Source organism: Equus quagga, chromosome 2 (assembly GCF_021613505.1).
Source record: "Equus quagga isolate Etosha38 chromosome 2, UCLA_HA_Equagga_1.0, whole genome shotgun sequence".
NCBI lineage: Eukaryota > Metazoa > Chordata > Mammalia > Perissodactyla > Equidae > Equus > Equus quagga.
Genome location: NC_060268.1, coordinates 57167318 through 57190064, shown reverse-complemented (window position 1 = coordinate 57190064; position 22747 = coordinate 57167318). Strand labels below are relative to the sequence as shown.

Genomic DNA, 22747 nt, shown 5'->3' with positions numbered 1-22747 from the left:
GGAGGAGCAGTGCAGTGGCACTAGGAGGAGCAGTGCAGTGGCACTAGGAGGAGCAGTGCAGTGGCACTAGGAGGAGCAGTGCAGTGGCACTAGGAGGCTCACGAGAGCTGACAGTGTTCTAGTTTTCATTTAGGTTCAAGTTACACAGGTGTGTTCACAACGTGGAAATTCATCTAGATGTACACTTCTGATTTGTATCCTTTTCTGTATGTATGTTATTTTAATAAAACAATTACTTAAACATTCTCTGAAATCTGCCATTCAGAGATAACTACTGTTAACATTTTGGTACATAATATTTCAAATTTCCTGAGTTCTCTTTAATCCTTAAGGAGAATAATATAAATTATTCAATATTAAACAATATTCATTGGCCAGCTACTATGTGCCAGGGACTGAGGATACAAAGACGGACAAGATAAGGTCCCGTCCTTGGTGATCAAACTCTAACTGGCGAGAGATGTAAAAACTATATTAAATAAAATAATCCTGGCCAAGGATAAGTGTTATAACACAGCTATGAATAAGGGCTGGTGAGAGTACCAAGTCTGGAGTATGCACCTTTTCCAGGGAAGCTTCACATGGAATGAACAGGAGTTTTCCAAACTGACCTAGGTTAGGGAAGATAAGTCAGTGCAGATAAAACAGCACGGACAAAGGCACACCACACTGGATCAATTTAGAGGGAGTCTGTGATGTGACTGTGGGGAACAGCAGGAGGGAAGCTTTCCCCAGTAAGACAGACGAGAGGCTACGTCAAACAAAGAAGTCTGGGTTTTATTTCAAGGTATCTGCTACAGCTGATCACTCTCTCCTCCTTAATACACTTGGTTTCCAGGACACCTGGCTCCTGGTTTTCCTCCTACCTCACTAGTTGCTCCTTCTCAGTCTCCTTTGCTGGCTCCTCCTCTTCCCCCAACCTCAGGGCTGGAGTGTCCAAGGGCTCAGTCCTTGGGCCTCTTGTCTGCTAGACTTACTCCTTACAATCACCTTTTCTAGGCTAGATTTCTTTCTCAAACTCCAAACTTTTTTATCCAACTGCCTAACTGACATCTCCACTCAGATAGCCAATAGGCACGTTTAATGTGGCCAAGGAGAATTCTTAATCTCCCCTCACAAGTTTCCCCATCTTAGTTGATGACAATTCCATCCTTCTCCTTGTCCAGGCCAAAAACCTTGGAGACATCCTTTGCTCCTCTTCTTTCTCTCCCATGCCTTATCCAGTCTGTCAGGAAATACTGTTGGCTCTACTTTCAAAACTATGTCCTGAATCTGATCATTTCTTATTATCTCCACTACTATCTCACCCCAGTTGTCACCATCTTTCTTGACTACTCTAATCTCTTCCCTCACTACAGTCCACTCTCAACACCGCAAAGTGATCCTTTTGAAATGCGAGTCACACCATGTCTCTCTCCCCAAAACCCTACAATGACTCCCATTTCACTGAAAGTAAAAGCCAAAACCCTGCATTATCTAGATGTGGTTCTCATTTCTGACCTCTACTTCCCACCCCATCTTCAACTCTGTGACAGTATCTCCTACGAACCTCCCCTGGCTCACTCTGTTCTGGCCACACTTGCTTCCATAAACAGGCCAAGCATGTTCTTCAGTCTTCGGACTTTGCCACTGGCTGCTCAGTCTGGGATGCTTTTTCTCCAGACAGCCACATGACCAACTCTACTTTACTTCTTTGCTGAAATGTCACCTTCACAATGAAGCCTACTCTGACCACCTAGTTCAAAAATTTTCTATCTCCCCAACCCCCACACTCTGGGTCCCTTTTAACCTGCTCTACTGGGCTGACCCTGTGGCTGAGTGGTTAAGTTCACGCACTCTGCTTCGTCAGCCCAGGGTTTCGCAGGTTCAGATCCTGGGCATGGACCTAGCACCGCTCATCAAGCCATGCTGAGATAGCATCTCACATAGCAGAACTAGAAGGACCTAGAACTAGAATATACAACGTGTACTGGGGGGCTTTGGGGAGAAGAAAAAAAAAAGAGGAAGATCGACAACAGATGTTAGCTCAGGGCCAATCCTTAAAAAAAAAAAGATGGATAGGATAGATATAGATATTAAAAAAAAAAAAAACCTGCTCTACTTTTCCTTTTTTCCACAGCACCTATACTAACATATTACATAATTTCTTACTTATTATGTCTATTGCTTATTGCCTCTTTTTCCCACTATATTGTACAGGCAGGGATCTTTGTTTTGGTCACTAAACTGTTTTATTCACCTAGAACAGTGCCGGGAACACAGAAGGCCCTCAATAAATATTTATCAAATGAATGAATGACCAATTGGATCCATAAGAAGGACATTTGTCTTTTTCATGTAACTTCCTTTCTGATTATAAAAGTGTATGATGTAGATGTTTTGGAACATGCCAAAAATGATAAACAATAAAAGAATCCACTCAGAGATAAACGCTGTTAATCTTTTAATGCATTCTCTTTCCAGTCTTTTTTCCACGAAGATTTGGCTTTAGATAGTTGCCATCATCTTAAAGGTAAATTTAGTATCCTGCACCACTGAAAGGTTTTAGGTAGGGGAGGCAATAAGACTGCATTTTAGATGGATCAGAGTATAAGGAGCCCAGTATAAGAAAATCTGAGATGAACTCTAAATGGATGGAGAGGGGAGAAGCATGAGGCAGGACACTATCAGAAGGAGCCTTTTCAAGACTTTAGGTGACAAATGACAAGGGTCTAGACAAGGCAGTGGTGGGGATAATTCTGATGTACATAAATTACAAATTACAAAAAAGTCAGACTCAAAGCATTAAATGTGCTTTATAGATATATCTAGTCAAGTTTTCTTTTAAACTTTATTTTTAAAACTGGCATTATTATAATGTCGGTGAGGAGGGAGTGGAATGGGCACTCGTTATAGATCAGAATGAATAAAAATGGTACAACCCTTGTGGAGAGTATTTTAGTAATTTGCATCAAGGGCTTTAAAAATATTTATACCATTTGACTTCATAATTCCATCCCTCGGAATCTAAACGATACATGAAAAAGTTTCATATACAAAGATGTTCAAGACAGCATTTTAATAACCAAAAGTAGAAACAGAAGTGATCAGTTAGGCAAACTATAATTTTTATGTAATTATATAAAGCCATTAAAATTCACACATTAAAAGGATTTATAATAAAATGGAAATTGCTTAAGATGTGTTAAATAACATAAGCATGATGCCAGACTTTTTCAGATTTGACTGTATCCATTAAAAAAAGACACGTAGAAAAAATCTTTAATGAGATCAACCAACAAATTAATAGTTGTCCTTCTGTAGAAAGACTTAGATGATTTATCTACCTATGATTCATTCATTCTTTTAGGCGAGTTTTCTGAATTTCCTCAATTTCCCACGAGCACGTATTTCATTTAGAGTGGAATCTACTACCTTAGATATGTGGACTTGAGTTCCAAAAACACAGTTTGGGCAATACTCACCAGGGTTGAAACCAGCAGATGGGTTAGAAGAACCAGAAGAAGGGCGTACCACTTTTTCTTCTCACAGCCATCAAAAAATACAATGCCCCAGAACAAGTGTAGCATTATGATTACCAGCGTCATGAAAGCTGAAAGACAGACATCCATTAGTGCCCAGTCATACAGACAACAGACGCCAAAGCCCACTGAACACCTGGTCGTGAAACAGGCTTTGGGGTGCACCATGCTAGTATGAGAGAGTTTAACCACCATCTGACAGAAGCGGAACCCTGACACACATTTGCTCGCATGGTAACTCAGAAAGCAACATGTCTAAACAAGGGGTCAGCTTGCAGCGGCTTCTCATCAGGAAGGTGAACCTATTTAACTTGCAATCTGGCCTTTGGGAGTTTCTCTGAGGAATGCAGTAAAACTACTGCGATAGCAGCTCTTTTCAGTTAGCCTGTTGCACTAATTAAGAAATACTTTTCTCAATTAAAAGGAATATTTTTGCTTTAAACAAGTCTTTTCGCTAAAATAGAATTTCTCCTTGGATTTTTGGGTTTTTTTTAAAAAAAGGCCCATGGAAGAATAAAACTAGTAGAAATTGCAATAATTATCTAAGATTCTTGTTAGGCAACTGAGACTGAATTTGACCAACACAGACAGGTTTTTCTGTGTAATACTGTGTGTGTGTGTTCCAGAGAATCTGAAAATTTTAACATGGAAAAAAAGGGATACAGATTTCCCTTTTCGGCCACATAATAAGATAGCACTGACACCCGCCAGTCTGGGAAAAATTCAAGTTTGACAGTTCTTTCAGACTGCTGAAAACAATCTGTTGAAACAAACTGTTCAACAAACTGTTGAAACAATCTTGCATTACCTAGTAACGTTGACAATTCGCATTCCCTCTCTCCAGCAATTCCACAGCTAGATCTATACTCTGAAGCAGTTAGTTCTTGGATTAATAGATCACTAACACCTGAGAGCTTGTTAGAAATGCAAATTCCTGGAACCCACCCCAGACCTCCTGAATCAGACACAATGAGCCCAGCATCCGTGTTCAAACAGTCCTCCAAGTGATTCTGATGCATGGTCAAAGTCGAGAACCACGATCTAGAGAAACTCGAATATATTCGCACAAGGGGATACATATGAGAACATATATATATTCATATATGTGTATATATATATATCTTTTTTTGGTGAAGAATGTTGGCCCTGAGCTAACATCTGTTACCAATCTTCCTTTTTGCTTGAGGAAGATTGGCCCAGAGCTACCATCTGTGCCAATCTTCCTCTACCTCACAGGTGGGATGCCGCCACAGCATGGCTTGATAAGCAGTATGCAGGTCCATGCCCAGGACCCAACCCTCGAACCCTAGGCTGCAGAAGCGGAGCACACAAACAACCATTATGCCACCAGGCCGGCCCCAAGAATATTTTTGTAATAACCAAAATAGTCCATGGTTATCAGAATGGATAAGTTGTGGTGTATTCACATAATGGAATACTATACCATCTACAATATAAATGATCTCAAGAATATAATGTTGAGTGGGAGAAAAAAAAGCATATAAAATGCCTACTACTTCAATGTACACAAAGTCAAAAACATGCAAAACAATATTAAAAGTCATAACTGTTGTGGCTGGAAGAAAGCAAGTTGTTACATCTAGTGATAGCATGCCAGCATTTCAGTAAATGACAGTAAATACTTTAAAGTAGAAGAGGATTTTTTTTTTAAACTTTGGGACAATGGTAGACTAAACTAAAATGATGTATTTTAATCTCAGTGATGATTCTGGAAAGGGCAGTTCCCCTGAAGATAGACGCCTGGTGATGTGATGGTGTAGAGCTGAGGCCACTGAAGACATCCAGGAGTTAAGTGTACATCAGAAAAGACCAGGGTATTAGAAACTCCATCTACACAGACACAAATGTTCACGTGCTAAGGTTTTTCTAAAACTACACGTCAATCAAATGTCAAGAGAAAGCAATGACATCATTTATGTGTCATCTATTTGTCAGCTTATGCTTGCCATTCTATGCATTACCATGAATAGTGAAGCCAGCCAATCATGCTCCTATGGTCAAGTCCTAGAACTCAGCTACTTGGAAAAGGCTCTTACTTATGGAACTTCTAGTTCATTTTCATCCAAAAGAGCATTATTCTGTCAGTTTCAGACAAGCATCCTCAAGATATCTTTAGCCCTGAACTTTCTTCCAAATTCTAGGTCTGTATTTTTTTTAAGATTTTATTTTTTCTTTTTTCTCCAAAAGCCCCCCAGTACACAGTTGTATATTTTTAGTTGTGGGTCCTTCTAGTTGTGGCATGTGGGATGCCGCCTCAGCATGGCTCGATGAGCGGTGCCATGTCCGCACCCAGGATCCGAACCAGCAAAATCCTGGGCCGCCATGGCAGAGTGCCCAAACTTAACCACTAGGCTACGGGGCCGGCCCCTAGGTCTGTATTTCTGTTTGCAAGGTCCTTTCCTGCTAAAATATATCTTTGATGGATTGACCCCATCTCCAAAGTAAAGTTCAAATACCTCAGATTAGCATCCCAGACCCTCTACAACCTAGCCCCAAATTACTATCCTTTACTAATCTTCAAACATATCCTATTTAGAGGAAAACCAGAACTCTTACACTATGTCTACGCCTCTATGTTTTTACTTTTTTTAACTGTCCCTTTTGCCTAAATATTCTACTACTCATTACCACCCCTGCCCATTTCACCACATCCAAATCCTACTTGTATTTAAGGTCTAGCTCAATGCCATCTCCTCCGTGAATTCTTTCTGATCCTTACTCTTCTCCATTTTTCTTTTCTTTTTTAACACTCAACACACATTTCCTGAGCACCTAGATGGTCTGGCCTGAAGATTATGTCTATGAGCTCTGGAGTCACAATCCTGAGTTGGAATCCCAGCTCCACAGTACAGCTTTGGGCAAGCTATTTACCTCTCTGAGCTTCTGTTTTCTTTATTTCTAAAACGTGGATAATAACACCTCATAGGGCTGTTGCAGGGAAGAGCAGAGCTTTGCAAACTGTAGCTTTTCAGTAAATGACAGCTACTATGTGCTATGGTGTCCAGATTCAAAGATGAATAAGTGACAGCCTTTAGTGAGTTAAGACTATCAGGTGAGAAAATGAGGCAAGGCAGCAAGTAATTACGACTTTTATCCAGATTTCCTGTGTACTTGACCATGTTTTAAAATACACTCTTCTGGGCTGGCCCAGTGGTATAGTGGTTAAGTTCTCATGCTCCAATTCAGAAACCAGGGGTTTGCGGGTTCGGATCCCAGGCGTGGACCTACACTCCACTCATCAAGCCACACTGTGGCAGCATCCCATGTACAAAGTAAAGGAAGACTGTCACAGATGTTAGCTCTGGGGCAATCTTCCTCAAGCAAAAAGAGGAAGATGGGCAACAGATGTTAGCTCAGGGCCAATCTTCCTCACCAAAAAAAAAATAGAATAAAATGCACTCTTCTTCACTCTTGTAGATTATTTCTTTCTCTGACTTGTATTACTCTCACATTTATTTTATTCCTCCCCTCATTCATTAATCCATAAAAGTATTTATTCAATGCCCACTATAGGCCAGGCACTGTTCTAGGCACTGGGGCTATCATTGTGAACAAAACACAGTCTCATGGGACTTTGCCCCATTTTTTCAGTTTACTGTTTTATTAACACATCTAAAGGGGATCTCTGAGACATTTATTAAAACACTGTACATTCCTACTTGACTGCTTATTTATTTAGCTAGCACTAGTTTCTGGCTAGCTTCCATGGTCCTCAGAAGCCTTTACTATTACAATGTGCTATTTAGAATACTGGGATTTATTATTTATTCCCTCTGTAATTGGTTAGAGGTCCAAAAGAAACTGAGACCTGGATATGTAAACGATTTTGCCACATACACGTAACTAGAGCTACACACATACTATTTTGAGACTTCTCTCTAGCCAGTGGAATTCACTCCAACTAGAAATGAAGTATTGCTAATAGTACCTCTCAGGTACTGTCTTTTAATTACTAGACCTTTCTCATTTCACGTTCCTAAATAGAAAATTCTAAAAGTCCTTCAGTGAATCTAACCCTAAAATTTGCTTTGCTCTAATATTCTTAAAAGTAGGGGGGACAAAAACTTCTCCAAGTTAACCATAAGAATATAAAAATTAGTTTATAATCCAGATTAATAAAAGGAGCTTCCATAATTTCTAATGTTTTGGAACATTAATCAGAAAGCGGAACAATTCTAACAAGTATCGTATATCTATTTGTGAAATTGTAGCTGTTTAGTTTGATAACGGACTTCCTCTTCTAATCTTTAATTCTCTTGGTAGAGAATGTTACAATCTAACTTATTTCTAAGCAAAATGTTTCAGTGTTACCTTTAAGAAGCTCCACTAACTATTCGGTTCTTTTACCCTTTCTGATTGAATATACCCTAAATGCTCTAGTACTAGATTCACCAATATCCTCATTTTCACACTTGTCCCTCTTTCCCTCATTGCTGATATCTACTTTTCTGTCCTTGCAGAGACAACGGCCTGAGATAGCAACTGATTCTAACACTGGATCCTGCCAGCACGGAAGTCGCTATCATCTGGCTTCCCCTGACAACCTCAGAGTATCTCTAACCATGCCAGAAAGAGCCCAGGGCTGCTGGTGGTGGCGGCAGCAACAGACAAAGGAGGACCTCCCAGAGCCAAGGCTGAGCCTCCTCAGCTGCCCAGAGGCAGGATGTCATTACCAATAGGCTTCTGGCTTCTTTTTCCAAGTAAGAGAAGGGTCTGGGGTGTCAGGGTGCTGTGAAATGAGAGACTCTCTTCCATCCCTTTTGGTTGCAGAAACTCTCTGGATTCTTGCAAGGTCTCTAATGACCGAGCCCAAGTAGGAGTCAAGCCACAGAACTAAACTAACGTTTTTGAAAACGCCTTTCCTGAAATAGAGATTTAACTTCAAAATTTTTGCTTTAAAAAATGTAAGAGAATTCTGTGACTTAGTTTATTGTAATATAGACATATACTACTAATCAAATAACATTCTCTAAGATTAAAAGAAGATATTCTGAAAACCATCTCCTATTACATAGCCATAAGAAAGGCATAGTACTGTGCCTTAATACCAACCAGATCATAAAGATGTCCTGAAAGCAATCTGAATGACTGCAGGTATTTAAATAACATTTATCATTTCATCTTTATGAAAATGCTCCTGAAGCATGTTCATGAGCTGAACAGATTGCCAAGGATACGATTTTATGTTTAAAGTCCCCATAGCAAATGTTGAAGAATGATGAAATTCTCTCCTCAAGTTAGCTCACGAGCGCAGAGTCAGCATCGGGAAACCCCTTAGAAGCTGTCTGATCTAGTCCCCTAGGCAATGAAAAAACAGATCTCACAGCACCCACTTCAAATATTTAGTTTAGGAGCTTACTTCATTACAACAGTCACTGTGGGAAAGTTCCTTCTCAAACTGAAACCAATGGGCCCTCTAACACAGAGGTTCTCAAGTGGAGTGATCTTGCCCCAGAGGGCATTTATCAATGTCTGCAGACATTTTTGGTTACTACATCTGTGGGTAGGGTGCTTCTGGCATCTAGTGGGTAGAAGCCAGGGATGCTGTTGAACCCCCTACAATTCACAAGACAGCCCCTCAATCAAAGAATTATCTGACCCCAAAGTCAAGTGTCGAGGCTGAGAAAACCTGCTCCAACTCTTCCTTGTCGATCCTAGCTGTGAAGGCTCTTTGAAGAAGTACAAGTCAACTCTTTTTTTTCCAAATGTGGCACATTAAAAAATTATTTGAAATTCTTTGTATTAGTCAGCTATTGTCACAAAAATGCTGCATAACAAACCACATCAAGATTCATTGGCTGGAGCTGCCAGTGGGAGCATGGGGTCTAAGGCAGGGCTCATGGGAACCTGGGGTATAACTCCCTGTGGGGAATCCACCTCCTGGCAGTGGGCAGTGAGTGTGAGGCTCTCAGGATTCTGTTATTTTGCATTAATGGTTCAATGACTTCATGAAATTAACTAGTACCTTTCCATGTTTGTCTCTGGCCTGAATAGTTTCAGCACCATCAGATTTACCTTTTCTTTTCTTTAAAAGTTTGCTTCAAACCAGCTCTCAAACCATCTATTCCTGATGTCATATATAAAGCAAAACCAAGCCCATGAGAACTTGGACGGACATTCAAATGGAAGTTTGAGATAAGACTTGCAGTTGGATTGGACGTGCATTATGAGAAAAAGGGAAGAATCAGGGATTTCTCCAATGTTTCTGGCCTGAGGAACAGGAAAGATGGAAGCACATCAACTGAGATGTGGAAGACGGCAGAACTACACTTTAAAGATGTTGTTTCACTGTCTTCTGTCCTCCAGAAATTCTCATGTGAAGTCAGCAGTATTTCAAATCATTGTTCCCCTAAGTAAGGGGAAAGTTCCCCTAGAGATGGAAAAGCAGTCTACCATTTGAAACAAGAGATTTCAACTCCAAGATGGAAATATGCAAGTAAATATTCGAAAACGGAGCCTCTCACATTCCTCTTACTTTTATTTTTCTTCAAGCTTCATGTCCCTCTTCTCTTCAATCATACCCCATAGGATACAGCCTCTAGATCCTTCACCATACTGACAATGCTCTTCTATACCAGCTTTATTTCTTCAGTATCGCTGTCAACTCACAATGCTCAGAACTGAACACAGTACTTCTCAGGAGGTCTGACCCATACTGGTTTGTCCTGGTGAAAGACTTAGTGGCTAAAAAGTTTAAAACCTTACCTAGATGAGGGCACTGCCAAGAAAGTATAAATTAAATGGTTTGGGGAAGTTTTAAAAAAATATATCAGCTGTTCTTCTTACTGAGTACTAGTTAAAGACATTTTTCTTCCAAAGCATAAGGGAGGCAGTTCAGAGAGATAAACTCAGATTCCCACAAATTAGAGAAATTATCCTCTCTAAAATCTGTTTTTTCATTTCAAAAACCAAATTCTCTACCCTTAGGGCATTTACAGTTTATAAAGCACTTAAATATATACTAAAGTAATTTAACTAAACTTTACAGCTCCGAGCTAGGTATTATTTCTGCCCTTCCTGAAAGATGAGGAAATTGAGGGCTAGATGGAAGTCAAGCACTTCCTTTGTCCAGTGAACAATGTCTTTCTTACCTCCAGGTCTGTAGGGAAAACTCTTCCCTCTGCTGAACATTCTTCCCTGACAACCCCCTCCTTTGCCTGCCTACTATTCATCTGGTAAGTCTCTACCAAAACAGCACTTCCTCCACAGGCTGTGCCTAGCTTTCATTTTTTCAATAAATATTTATGAGTCCATCTAGAAACAAAAGACTCCACAAAGTGTGAAGGATACTGCAGTGAACAAGACAGACACAGTCCTTGCACTTGTATAGCTTAGCACTCGGCTGGAGGGAAAGACATGAACAAGTAACTGCCGGGTTGACTAATTAATTACAACTGCACTAAGTGTGACCAAGGAGAAGCGCACCACCACCAGGGCTTGTCTTTTGTGTGCTCAGTGCTCTGCCTTATCATAGCATTTATCACACTTTATTGTAATTAGCTGTTTGTCTTTATCCCCCACTGTGAGTGGAAGGTATAGACATTAACTGGGCTGTATTCTCATGGCTGGGTATAACTCCTGTTGAATAAAAATACTTAATAATTATTTGTGGAATAAGTGATTAAATGATCAAATGGACTTGACCAAAATACTAAATTAATGAGCCAGGATAATACTTAACTTAGGACTCCAATTCCCATACTCTTGCCTCTATATAGCATTACCAAGAAATGGTAATGATTTTTTTAAAAGTTAATGCTAGCCTACTACACAACTATAAATAAAGAACTTATACATACATATTATTTATAAACTATGCCTCCCTGTAACATGAAAATCTATGTACATACGGGTATCATACAGTGTATATCTGACACTAACATAGATACACTAATTAGTGATCTCTTATTCCTTATTCTAATTATTACTTAGGCATTTGTAATAGAATATAGAATATGTTAAACTAGCTTATAAACTTATAGATTTAAATGAAAAATTAAAAATGAGCTCAAGCGTAAATAAATAACAATATCAGTTATAAATAATATATATAACAAACACAAATATATACAAAATTTGGTGATATTCTAAATGCAATCAAAAGTAATTTCTTAAATGTACAACTCAAAGTTTATGCTCCAAAGAATGATGTTATAACAAATAAGAAACTCTTGCATATGATAAAGTAACAGCCGCTCTTTCACTCTATAGGTACATTTTCATGGCACAGTCAGTCTGCCATCCAACTTAGCTAAAGACATTAAAATACTTTATTTTCTTTGAATTTTCCTTTGAGTTTACGGAAATTACAAACACAATCCCCAAACTGCTAGCACATCTTTCTTTCACTTTCTTCCACAAGAATCATTTTAAGCTAGTCTTATGAAAACAGCCTAGCTCACTAAAGGGAATTAGCACCATCTAGTGAAAGAAGGTGGCAGAAAAATAAGTTCCATTAGGAGAACGCTACTTGAGAACCAAAAGAAAATTGCTTATGTAGCAATATAATAGACCCATTTAAGAAAATATAGAAAAATGTAGCTGTAATATCCCTGATTATGTTTTATTAATTCATATAAGTCTCTAACAGACTTTAGCTATTAATAGAACATTTGGTCTAAAAACCTAACACTCAGTATTATAATCATTAAAAAAAAAAATGCTAGACGAGCTGCTGCTGGCTCTTGGCCTTCCCCAGGCCGCCAGTGTGTGTTCAGCCAGGCACTGGCACCCATCTCCATGGGCTTTATGTAGGTATCAGTTTGGTTGAATAAAAGATTCTATTAAAAAAAAATTGCCAGAAATTCTAATTACAGAATGTTTAAAAGGAAGATAATCTGCTATGTTGGAGGCACCACTAAATAAGTATGACCCATTAACACACTTTCCCACCCTCTAATTTGTAGCCAGATATGAAAGGCTTTGATTTATCCTGTAGACCTTGGAAAGCCATTACACATCTTTGTACTGGGAAGATTAGTTTGCTGGCTGCATACATGATGGATTCACACGGAAAGTGTGTTGAAGAAAGACTAACTAGCTGGGGTTGATGGTAGTAATCTAGACAAGAAATGCAGAGGCCTGAACTGAAATGGTGAACGAGTGTCCGCTGGGTCTGGGGATCACTGTAACACGTAGGATGTCTCTAAACGACTGCAGCAATTTTTTTTTAATTGGGTCATACCTCCTTGTGTGTTTTTTATTATTATCTTAAACTGTACTGAAACGCTTATTCACTTTCTTTTGTCTTATTCCTCCTACTAGAGGGTAAGCTCCTTGAGGACAGAGGTACTTTAAGATCGATGTTAATTACATGATGACTGAATTAAAAGAATACGTGCATGGGGTCACTTATTTCAATGATATAACTTATGGGGATAAAAAACACAGTGTGGTTTTGTAAAACTGTTTTTGAAAGATTCTTCTTGTGGAATTGAGGAGAAATCTTATGTTAATTATGTACATTATTACCAACTCTCAAATGCGTGATTATTGCATCATGATGACAACTTTTATATGATGTATGAAAAAGTAGTTTGAAATGAATTGGTCCTTTTATATTGCATCTTTGGATAAAAAAGGTTAACTCATCTAGTATCACTTTTCCTATCAATTTCTTTTTTTAAAGATTTTATTTTTTTTTCCTTTTTCTCCCCAAAGCACCCCCGTACATGGTTGTATATTCTTCGTTGTGGGTCCTTCTAGTTGTGGTATGTGGGACGCTGCCTCAGCGTGGTTTGACGAGCAGTGCCATGTCCGCGCCCAGGATTCGAACCAACGAAACACTGGGCCGCCTGCAGCGGAGCGCGCGAACTTAACCACTCGGCCACGGGGCCAGCCCCTCAATTTCTTTTTTTAAAGAATAAAGTAAGATTTATTTTTAAATGTTCAAAAGCAGAAAAGCTAATTATTAATTTTTTTCAAATACATACACGAAGGTAAAATTTTTATACTTTACCTTCAAAACAAGACACATATACACGTTAAAAACCTAACTTTCAAACCTGGTTAACCTAGAGAATTAATAATACAAAATCAGGGCAACGGTTACCTGTGAAGAAATGATGAGGACAAGGGACTCTAAGTTCCTGCTAACATTCCAGGTCTTAAGCAACAGGGAAGATGCGCTGTTATTCTTTAAATGATACATGTATGTTTAAATATGGATGTATGACATTACTTCACACTAAACAACTATTTTTTTCCTCTCAATTTCAAGATTAAATTATAATGCCTATCCAAAAAAGGGGCCAAGATGACAAATTAATTAAAGATTAGAGCTTATATTGAAGATAAATATAAACTAATAAAAATTAAAAAGAACATATAGCCTATAAAAGTCACTTCCAATACATCAAGTGTACAGCAATGCTGTTAGTATAGTAAAATAAAAATAAATTTTATGCAAGTTAAATTCTACTCTAAAATTCTAAAACACTCCTACCAAATTTTTTCTCCCTAGGTCCCTTACTTTGTGGTGTCTGACAGTATTTTGCCTTTAGAAGGTATAACATAAATTTCTATTGACTTGAATTCCTAAGCTACAGAACTCCAATAAGGATGTTCCTTTAGACCAGAAGGCTGAGCATCACAGCTACCAGGCACGTACCTGAAACCAGGAAGAACTGGGGAGAGTCTCCATGAATGCCCACCGTGCCTGGCCCCAAGGAGTCAGACAAGGTATTGACAAAGGAAAACACGCCACTCATGATTCCAAAGCCCAAGCCAGAAACTAAAGAGGAAGAAAAACACTGTTAAGCCCTTTACATGCTATGACTTCTCTTCAAATCAAATTCCCAAGGACTAGGGAATTTTTTTTTTTAGGAAGATTAGCCTTGAACTAACTACTGCCAGTCCTCCTCTTTTTGCTGGGGAAGCCTGGCGCTGAGCTAACATCCATGCCCATCTTCCTCTACTTCATATGTGGGATGCCTACCACAGCATGGTGTGCCAAGCGGTGCCATGTCCGCACCCGGCATCCGAACCGGCGAACCCCAGGCTGCTGAGATGTGAAATGTGCGAACTTAAGCGCTGCGCCACTGGGCCAGCCCTAGGGAATATTGTGTTGAAGGGGAAAGGGTGCACATGCTGTTGGAGAAGCAGTGGAAAGCTGGCTCAGAAAAGGCAAGTGCTTGGCTAAATGATGAATCGAGAAAGAAGAGAGGAAGAGGACAGGAAATGAAGAGTGGAACATAGCAGAGAAATGAAAAAGAAGAGAAAAAGATCTAGAAAGGCACAGAAGCAACAGGCAAGACAGAAAGATACAATGCTGAAGCTCTGGCTTTAGTTTATGATAAGAGTCTGTAGAATTAAGTTTGATGGCTTAGAACTGGCACTGAGCTTGAGGGGTGACTGTGCATGGTAAGGAGTGATCCCTGGGCCAAACTGGGGTGACTCAACTTAGGGACCTAGATCCAATCTTTAAAGCATAATTCTGAAAGAAAAGTATGCCGAGGTATTAACTGTATTAACATGAAGGGTCCTCCTAGTACAGCCAAAGTCATGGTGACCACCCAGAGAAGGTAACAGTAACATCACTTAGAAACTATTAGGTAATAAACTAGAGTGTATCCACGTTAAAAAACTAACTTTCAAATGTGGTTAATAGTTAGGGGACACACAGATAAGGGTCACCTGCAATCACTTCCCTTTACATAAGGGCTCTGGAAAGCTAGGAAAATAAACAATGTACACCAATAAGCTAAGGACTAATAAAATACTATTTGAAATCTACAAAGACACAAAAGATAAAAATGGCTTTTTATGTGTCAAGTCTAATTTTTTTTCTTAATGACACCACACAGTTCTAACTTACCATAGGCCAGCAGTCGCATAGACAGTGCTGTCTCATCTGCGCTTATATTCTTCAAACCTTCACTGGCTTTTCTAAAATAAAACCATGCAGATCATTTTTTTAAAAGAAAAAGTAGTATATCAGAAAAATACACAAGGTATTTCAAAATTCAGATATTTACTGAGGCTTTTTGATCAGGTTATACTCTAAATCTAAAATCCATTTAAACCAAACTCAGCAAATTTATAATTAACTAAAATCAACCAAAATTTTCAACCAACTTTTGCCCTTTTTTTTCCTTTTTGAGGAAGGTTAGCCCTGAGCTAGCATCTCCTGCCAATCCTCCTCTTTTTGCTGAGGAAGACTGGCCCTGAGCTAACATCCGTGCCCATCTTCCTCTACTTTATATGTGGGATGCCTACCACAGCACAGCTTGCCAAGCAGTGCCATGTCTGCACCTGAGATCCAAACTGGAGAACCCTGGGCTGCCGAAGTGGAACGTGGCACTTAACCGCTGCGCCATTGGGCCGGCCCCCAACTTTTGCCTTTTGAATGTTTTTTTTTCCCTCCCCAAAGCCCCAGTACATGGTTTTATATCCCAGCTGTAAGTCCTTCTAGATCTTCTATGTGAGCTGCTGCCACAGCATGGCTACTGACAGACAGGTGGTGTGGTTCCACGATCGGGAAAGGAACCCGGGCCGCCAGAGTGGTGAGAGTGCTGGATTTGAACCACTAGGCCATCGGGGCTGGCTCCAAACTCTTGCCTTTTATCTGACTTTCACAGAGAAGGGAAAAAATAAGAAAAATGCAAGTAAACAACCCATCAGGCTTTGAGTTGAATAAGAAAAAAAAGCAACACCTCTGATTACTTTCTGAGCTCAGTAAAGATTTAACTCAATACCCAATGGCATCTACCACTCTGAATTTTTTCCTCTTCCCTAAGTACTATATCTGCAATCCCACTTTGTTGGTACTTTATCTTCCACCTGGGTTCTACCTATTCTGCCACCCTGCCCTCTACCTACCTTCCACTCCATGAACCTAAATTATACTTATCCTTCAAAGTCTAGTTCAGGCAGCAATTCCTAAGAAGCCCGCTTTACCAGTGATTGGTAATCACTAATCTCTTCTTACTCTTAAATCCTACAATACTGATGGTCTCGACTCTCACGGGGGTACTTAATCATATGGTCTTCTGATCCTAAAATATTTTACATATTTGTTTCATAGCCCCAATCAGGCTTCAGGGGAGAATAAAATGCTATCTTCAGAAAAGGAGATAAACGAATACCTGAATGAAACACTGAAATACTGCTCAATAAGAAATGAACTGCAGAGTGATCATATCCGTGAGTCTATTGTGTACAATCCACAAACTTTCCATGAGTCCCTGCTCCCCATGCACACGTGTTAGGAATGCAAGGTGTGGCTAGTTGGTTTCACTAGTGTCACTATTACTAAGCCTTGTTGCCTAGAAGCTCTGCAGCAATGATCCTGACTCAAAAGATATTTAAATTATATTTACATAACGTATATTTATTAAAGCAACAAAGGAATCAAACATTTTAGAATGGTTTTTCAGCAAGTGTTGAAACAAAAATGAGTTAGGTTAACTCTAAGAGTAGAAAATTAAATTGGGGGTGGCCCTGTGGCTGAGTGGTTAAGTTTATGCACTCCACTTCAGCAGCCCAGGATTCATTGGTTCAGATCCTGGGTGCAGATCTACATACCGCTCATCAAGCCATGCTGTGGCAGCACCCCACATGGAAGAACCAGAATGACTTACAACTAGCATATACAACTATGTGCTGGGGCTTTGGGGAGAAAAAAAATAAAGAGGGAGATTGGCAACAGATGTTAGCTCAAGGCCAATCTTCCTCACACACACACACACACACACACACCAAAAACACTTTAAAAAATTAAATCAACCAGAACATACTTATATTATGAGCATTATGTTAATTTAATTCAAGGTATGCATATTCATTTTAGTTGGCTTATTCATTACATAAATATAAATATCATTGATTACATTAAATTAAGGCAAAGCAGAATTCAACCAAAATAGTAATAAGCATAATGAAAGATCTTTTGCTTTTCTAGATTCCAAAGAAACAATCTGTCATTTCATTTGGAAGCATCATTTGACAGCAAGGACATGAGCCAAAACTTAAGTGACTGTCATCCTTCTCTGGAGCAGTAACCAACTAAAATATCCAATTTTCCTAAGTAAACTAAACTTACCTGTCACAAGAATGTTGTTAAAGGCTACTTATAGCTTAGAGACATATGTAAGAGTAATAATCTTCATCAACAATAGGATATAAAGGTAGAATAGAATCAATAAATTTTGGAGGATTCCTGTTTTATATAAGTTGCTCAGTAATAAATAAAAGACTTTTGCTACTTGGTATAGCAAAGTACTGCTTTCATAAATGTATTAAATAAATTCAAAAGTTTAATAAACTTCCTCACTCTGTGTTGCAGATTTGTGGGAGGAAAGGTCTATGGCACTAACAGTTCTCAATGCTAACATTAGGAAGTGAAAAAGTACAAAACACCATCAGCTTCTGCATTCCTGACTGATAGAACACACAACTGATGATCTAACGGACAGTGTTTTCAATTTGACCATTTTACTGAAGTGGAAAATTCTTTGTTTGCATTTATTCTTGTTTCCAAGAACAAAAAAAGAAAAAGTTCAATTTTTAAAATATAAATTTTGAAAAACTATTGATAAATCATACCATCTTTCTCATTTGTTCTGATTCTTTTTTGTATATGTTAAGAGAATACCAAAAAAAATGCATATAAATTAAATACACCATTTTGGAAATTTTAAAAAATAGACTTATGCCTTTTAAGAAACTGTAGCAATGATTATCTTGACATTTTTCTATAAATGGAAGATTTTCTAAAATTACCAAATATTTACGGTATCAGGAGTATGACAAAATTGAATTAAATTATAAAAGCTTCAATCCAAGCCAAAAAAATTTTAATGTACCTTTTAGGCAATGTACAGAACCATAACTTAGATTTCTTAAAAATTAATGTAGAAAGGGCTATCACTAGTGGCCCATGCCAATTTCTCATGGTGCAACTCTTTGCTAAGCTGAAAGTTACAATTTATTCATTCACTCATTCATTCAAGATGAGGTACTGTTCCTAAGGTCTGATCCACGAAATAAATTTATATTAGACTGCAATGATAAATGTTTTGATTCAATTCCATATATGTAAAAAAAACTGGTACAAACTCTCCACATTTTAATCTGATACCAAATTCAGATAGCAACAATTTGATTGAGGCAGTACTTTAAAGGACTTTCAAGTGCAAAACCTACTTTTGCACTTGGCAGTGGAGATAATTAAAATATTGATTAAACCAAAGTTCATACATTTGAATGTAGTGTAGCATAAAAGAGCCACTCAAATCTATCTATATAAATGTTAGTCATGATTAAAGTATCATCATAATTCTCAAACTTGCTTTGTTTAACACATAACTATATAACATCCAACATTTCTAAAATTTGCTAGGAAAATATTGTACAATCTTCCAAAGGCTTATTAAAGATGCGTTTTGCAAAGGCAAACAAAGGCACCTGTTAATACAGGTTTGTCCTACTATCTGTTTGCAAATTTCCAAAGGTCCTTTCAGAGGAGCAAATGTGGCTTCCCCAAAACACCAAAGAGGCTTCTCTGAACTTGCTGGCACGAAAGCCTACAGAAGACAGCTGTAACTCCTTCCACATGTGGCCCTGCTCCCTCGCTTGTGGCCCTACTCGTTCACTGCTCTCATTAAAAATGGCAACTCAGGGGCCGACCTGGTGGCATGGTGCTTAAGTTTGTGCACTCTGCTTTGGCGGCCCAGGGTTCCCAGGTTCAGATCCCAGGCACAGACCTAGCACTGCTCATCAAGCTGTGGTGGCACCCCACGTAAAACACAGGAAGATTGGCACAGATGTTAGCTCAGGGCAGTCTTCCTCACACACACACACAAAAAGGCAATTTACATTCAGTTTGTAGTCCTTTGGAACCATAGGTCACTGCCAATAAAAGGCTGCATTTCAGGTGGACACCGTGAAGAAACAAGGTAATGAAGAACAGCAGATATTCACTGAGCCATCCAGGTAAGTCAGGTATTACAACCCAAAGTCCTAAGGGGTTACTAAACCCATGTCCTGAACTGTAAAAATCTATCCAAAATTAAGTTTGTTTCAAAATTAGAACCATCATATGTGAGAATGCAAAACCAACATGAGCCAATGAGGTTGCCGACAGGAAAACCCAGTGCAAACTGAGGCTGAGCTGTTAAGAGAACAGGCCCCAGTCAAGGGAAGGGAGGGTGCTGCTCGCTGCACTACTTTGACCACAACAGAGTCCTGTGCTGGGTCCTGAGCACAAGGAAACCTGAGTCTACTAACATAAAAGAACAGAGACTGGAGAAGGTTTGGAAGCCATATCCACGTCTTCTGAGGGCCAGGGGAGGAAATGAGGGACGTTTAGCCCTGAAAGATACAAGATGACAACCACGTGACAGAGATTTCATTTGCCTGTGTGGGGCAGAGGTCAGAAAGAGGGAGATTTTGATTACCTTAATATATTCTCCAGTTAAATTTTGGAATGGTAGTAACTGCTGCATACCAGAAACATTTACCCACAACTGAATTCTACCTGTCAAGGATACCGTATTCGCATGGCAACTTAAATGTTTTCATTGATATATGTTTGTTGCCCTTTAGTATTTCCAGGAACTAATGGAAATTTCATTTTTAAGCCTTTTCTAAGATATGACTTTTGCTTCTAAGCAATGGCTTCCTGGTTTTCTACTTGTAATTTAAATTGCTTCATTATTAAATTTCAGTATCTGTCATTAAAAGCAACAAGTAAAAAATACAGAAGGCCTAGCATATTAGCAAGAACAAATTATCAGAAGCCTATTATAAGAGATGCTGCTGAGGTTCTGTCTTGGTTACATCCATGAAATTCACAGAGAGCCTTAATTATCTCATTTGCAGAAATGAAAAGAGAGCACATTTATCACTCGCCTAACTAAGTCTTCCTACATAAAGCCAACCTCATGACTGCCTGAAAGAAAACATGGTTCCAAGTTCAAGCTGTGTTTCAAATCAGTGATTTCATGTGAGGTCCTCATGGATCCTACAGATGACCTACTTTCTGGCCTAAAAAGGGAACTTGTGCCCACAGCTTTTTTTAAAATGTACTTTTCTATTACAGATATGAAATATCACAAAATGAACCCGTTTTCCCCTAATACAGTCAAAATAATGGTAGACATAATCTCCATAAGAATTATTTATTTTAGGTGGTGGTAAGAGAAGCAGATAAACTCTCAGCTCGAATGGTTGTTGTTTCAATGACTATTTCTCCTGTTTATTTTTCTCCATGGCACTTATTATCTTCTAACATACAACGTATTTTCTTATTCATTCATTTGCTGTCTCTTTCCCCTATAATATAACCTCCATGAGGACAGAGACTGTCTTTTGATCAGGATGTACCCCCAGTGCCTAAGATAGTACATTGAGAAAATTCTCAAGAAATATTTTTTGAATGAGTGAAGAAAAGAAGGAATGTCCACAAGTTAAAATACTCAATATTTTCAGGCTGGAAATGTACAATCCTTTGGCTTCGAACTAGGTAGGAAGACACGGACTCTCAAATACACTATATAAATGTTTCAAACTACTAAATAATAATTCAAATATAACTGGGAAGAAAGGTAAAGCAAACAGTTAACTTACTTTAAAATTTTATAATATCCAAACCGGAACACTTCTTGGATAAAGACTGAGACTAACACTCCAAACATCAGCAGGTATTTTTGTACTGGTCCATCTTTGTTCTCGGTAATGGTTCCTGCTAAGAACCAAACAAGGGAGGAAAGGAGTAGAGACACCAACCAAAAGAAAGCTCTGAAAATTAGGGGAAAAAAAAAGAACAGGTTACAAGTGAACACGATTAATAATGATTTAAAAGAAAAAACAAACAAACCCTGCTTAAGATGGAATAGATTTTCTAACTCTTTAGTAAGGAAAAAAAAAGTCCCCATAAAGTGATACTCTGGATCAACCATTCTTAATCAATGGTGCATTTTCCCTGGTGAGATGAACATGTAGTCCAAGAGGAATCTGAGATTCTTCCAAACAATCACTCTTTTTCAGTCACCCTACTTGTAAGAACATCTGCAGACTATCTGCCAAGTACTGTCTAGCTGGAAACCTGGTTATTTGCTACTCTTCCTAATTAAGCTTTGCCCATTGATGTGCAAATAGAAGTGTCTTTTCCAGAAAAATGCCTACCTCTCTGTGAACAGAGTGATTGGCCTAAAATTCAGAGGTTGAAAACCTGTGCTCTGATCTAGATTAGCTTTCCAAGCCTGGTTTTTACAACATTCCTGTGGATTTTAACGATTATAACAAGCTTTACAAAGCTTTTGTCCAAATCTCTATTGTTTTTAAAACGACATGTGATGCAGCACTTTGAGCACAGTTGTGAGAGGTAAAGAAGTTCAGAAAAGGTGGGAATCACCGGCCTAGCCTAGGCTGTTTCTCCTAGTGTCAAGTGAGACTCAAGGGTGGAGGGGGACGTGGGGACCCCCAGGAGGAGCTGCCAGACAGGTGACAACTGGGATTACGACCACATTCGCCACCAGAGTTCGGTATGTACCAAGTTCCCCCAAGGAGATGCGCTGACAGGTGCTTCAGGGTTCTCACAGGTTTCCACCCTTCAGTTGCAGACCTGAATCATCCGGGGAGCTTAAAAAAATCTGTGGCCCAAATTTCACCCCCTTGACATTCCGATTCAGTTGATCTGGGGTAAGGGCTGGGCATCGTTAGGTTTTAAAGCACCTGATCCCCAGGTACTAATGGCTTTTAACCCTTTGGGATTACAGATGCCTGTGAGAATGAGGGAACCAGGGATCCCCTCGCCAGAAAGATACAAGATGCATATTTAACTCATCCACGATTTTTTCAGTTTTACTGGTTTCACGACTCATTAAAGCTCACCCACGGACCCGAGGCAAAAGCTCAGGAGACAAGCATCAGGGTTTTCTGAGACCCACAGTGTGAGCTCCCTCCCCGGAGCCTGCCCTCTGGGGTCGCGGGGCTCCCGTTCTTCTCCAGCCGACCCTCGGAGGAGGGCGAGTCCCAGGGAGCGGGGTCTCGCCTCTCTCTCTCTCTCTCAACCCTTCTCCCCCCGAAAGCCCAACAAGGTCGAGCCGTTTGATGGGGACGCCGGGGTCGCCGGTACCCCCGGTGGGGGAGGGAAGCCCCAGGTCCAGGTTACCGGCGCAACCGCCTCACCCAATGATGAGGAAGATGATGCGCAACGGCTCGGTGGCGATGGTGAAGATGTAGAGGGCGAGCGCAGGCCCGAA

The 22747-nt window shown here is 39.4% G+C and overlaps 1 protein-coding gene across 1 annotated transcript in view; it reads right to left on the bottom strand.

Annotated features, from left to right (window-relative positions):
* APH1B (aph-1 homolog B, gamma-secretase subunit) overlaps positions 1-22747 on the bottom strand; it is a gene marked incomplete at its 5' end in the record, with an annotated part of 29219 nt that extends 6472 nt beyond the window's left edge. The window contains 5 exons of the mRNA XM_046652749.1: positions 3465-3592; positions 14152-14274; positions 15358-15428; positions 21111-21281; positions 22674-22747. Coding sequence (XP_046508705.1) covers positions 3465-3592; positions 14152-14274; positions 15358-15428; positions 21111-21281; positions 22674-22747 — 567 coding nt within the window. The remainder of the gene's footprint in view (positions 1-3464; positions 3593-14151; positions 14275-15357; positions 15429-21110; positions 21282-22673) is intronic.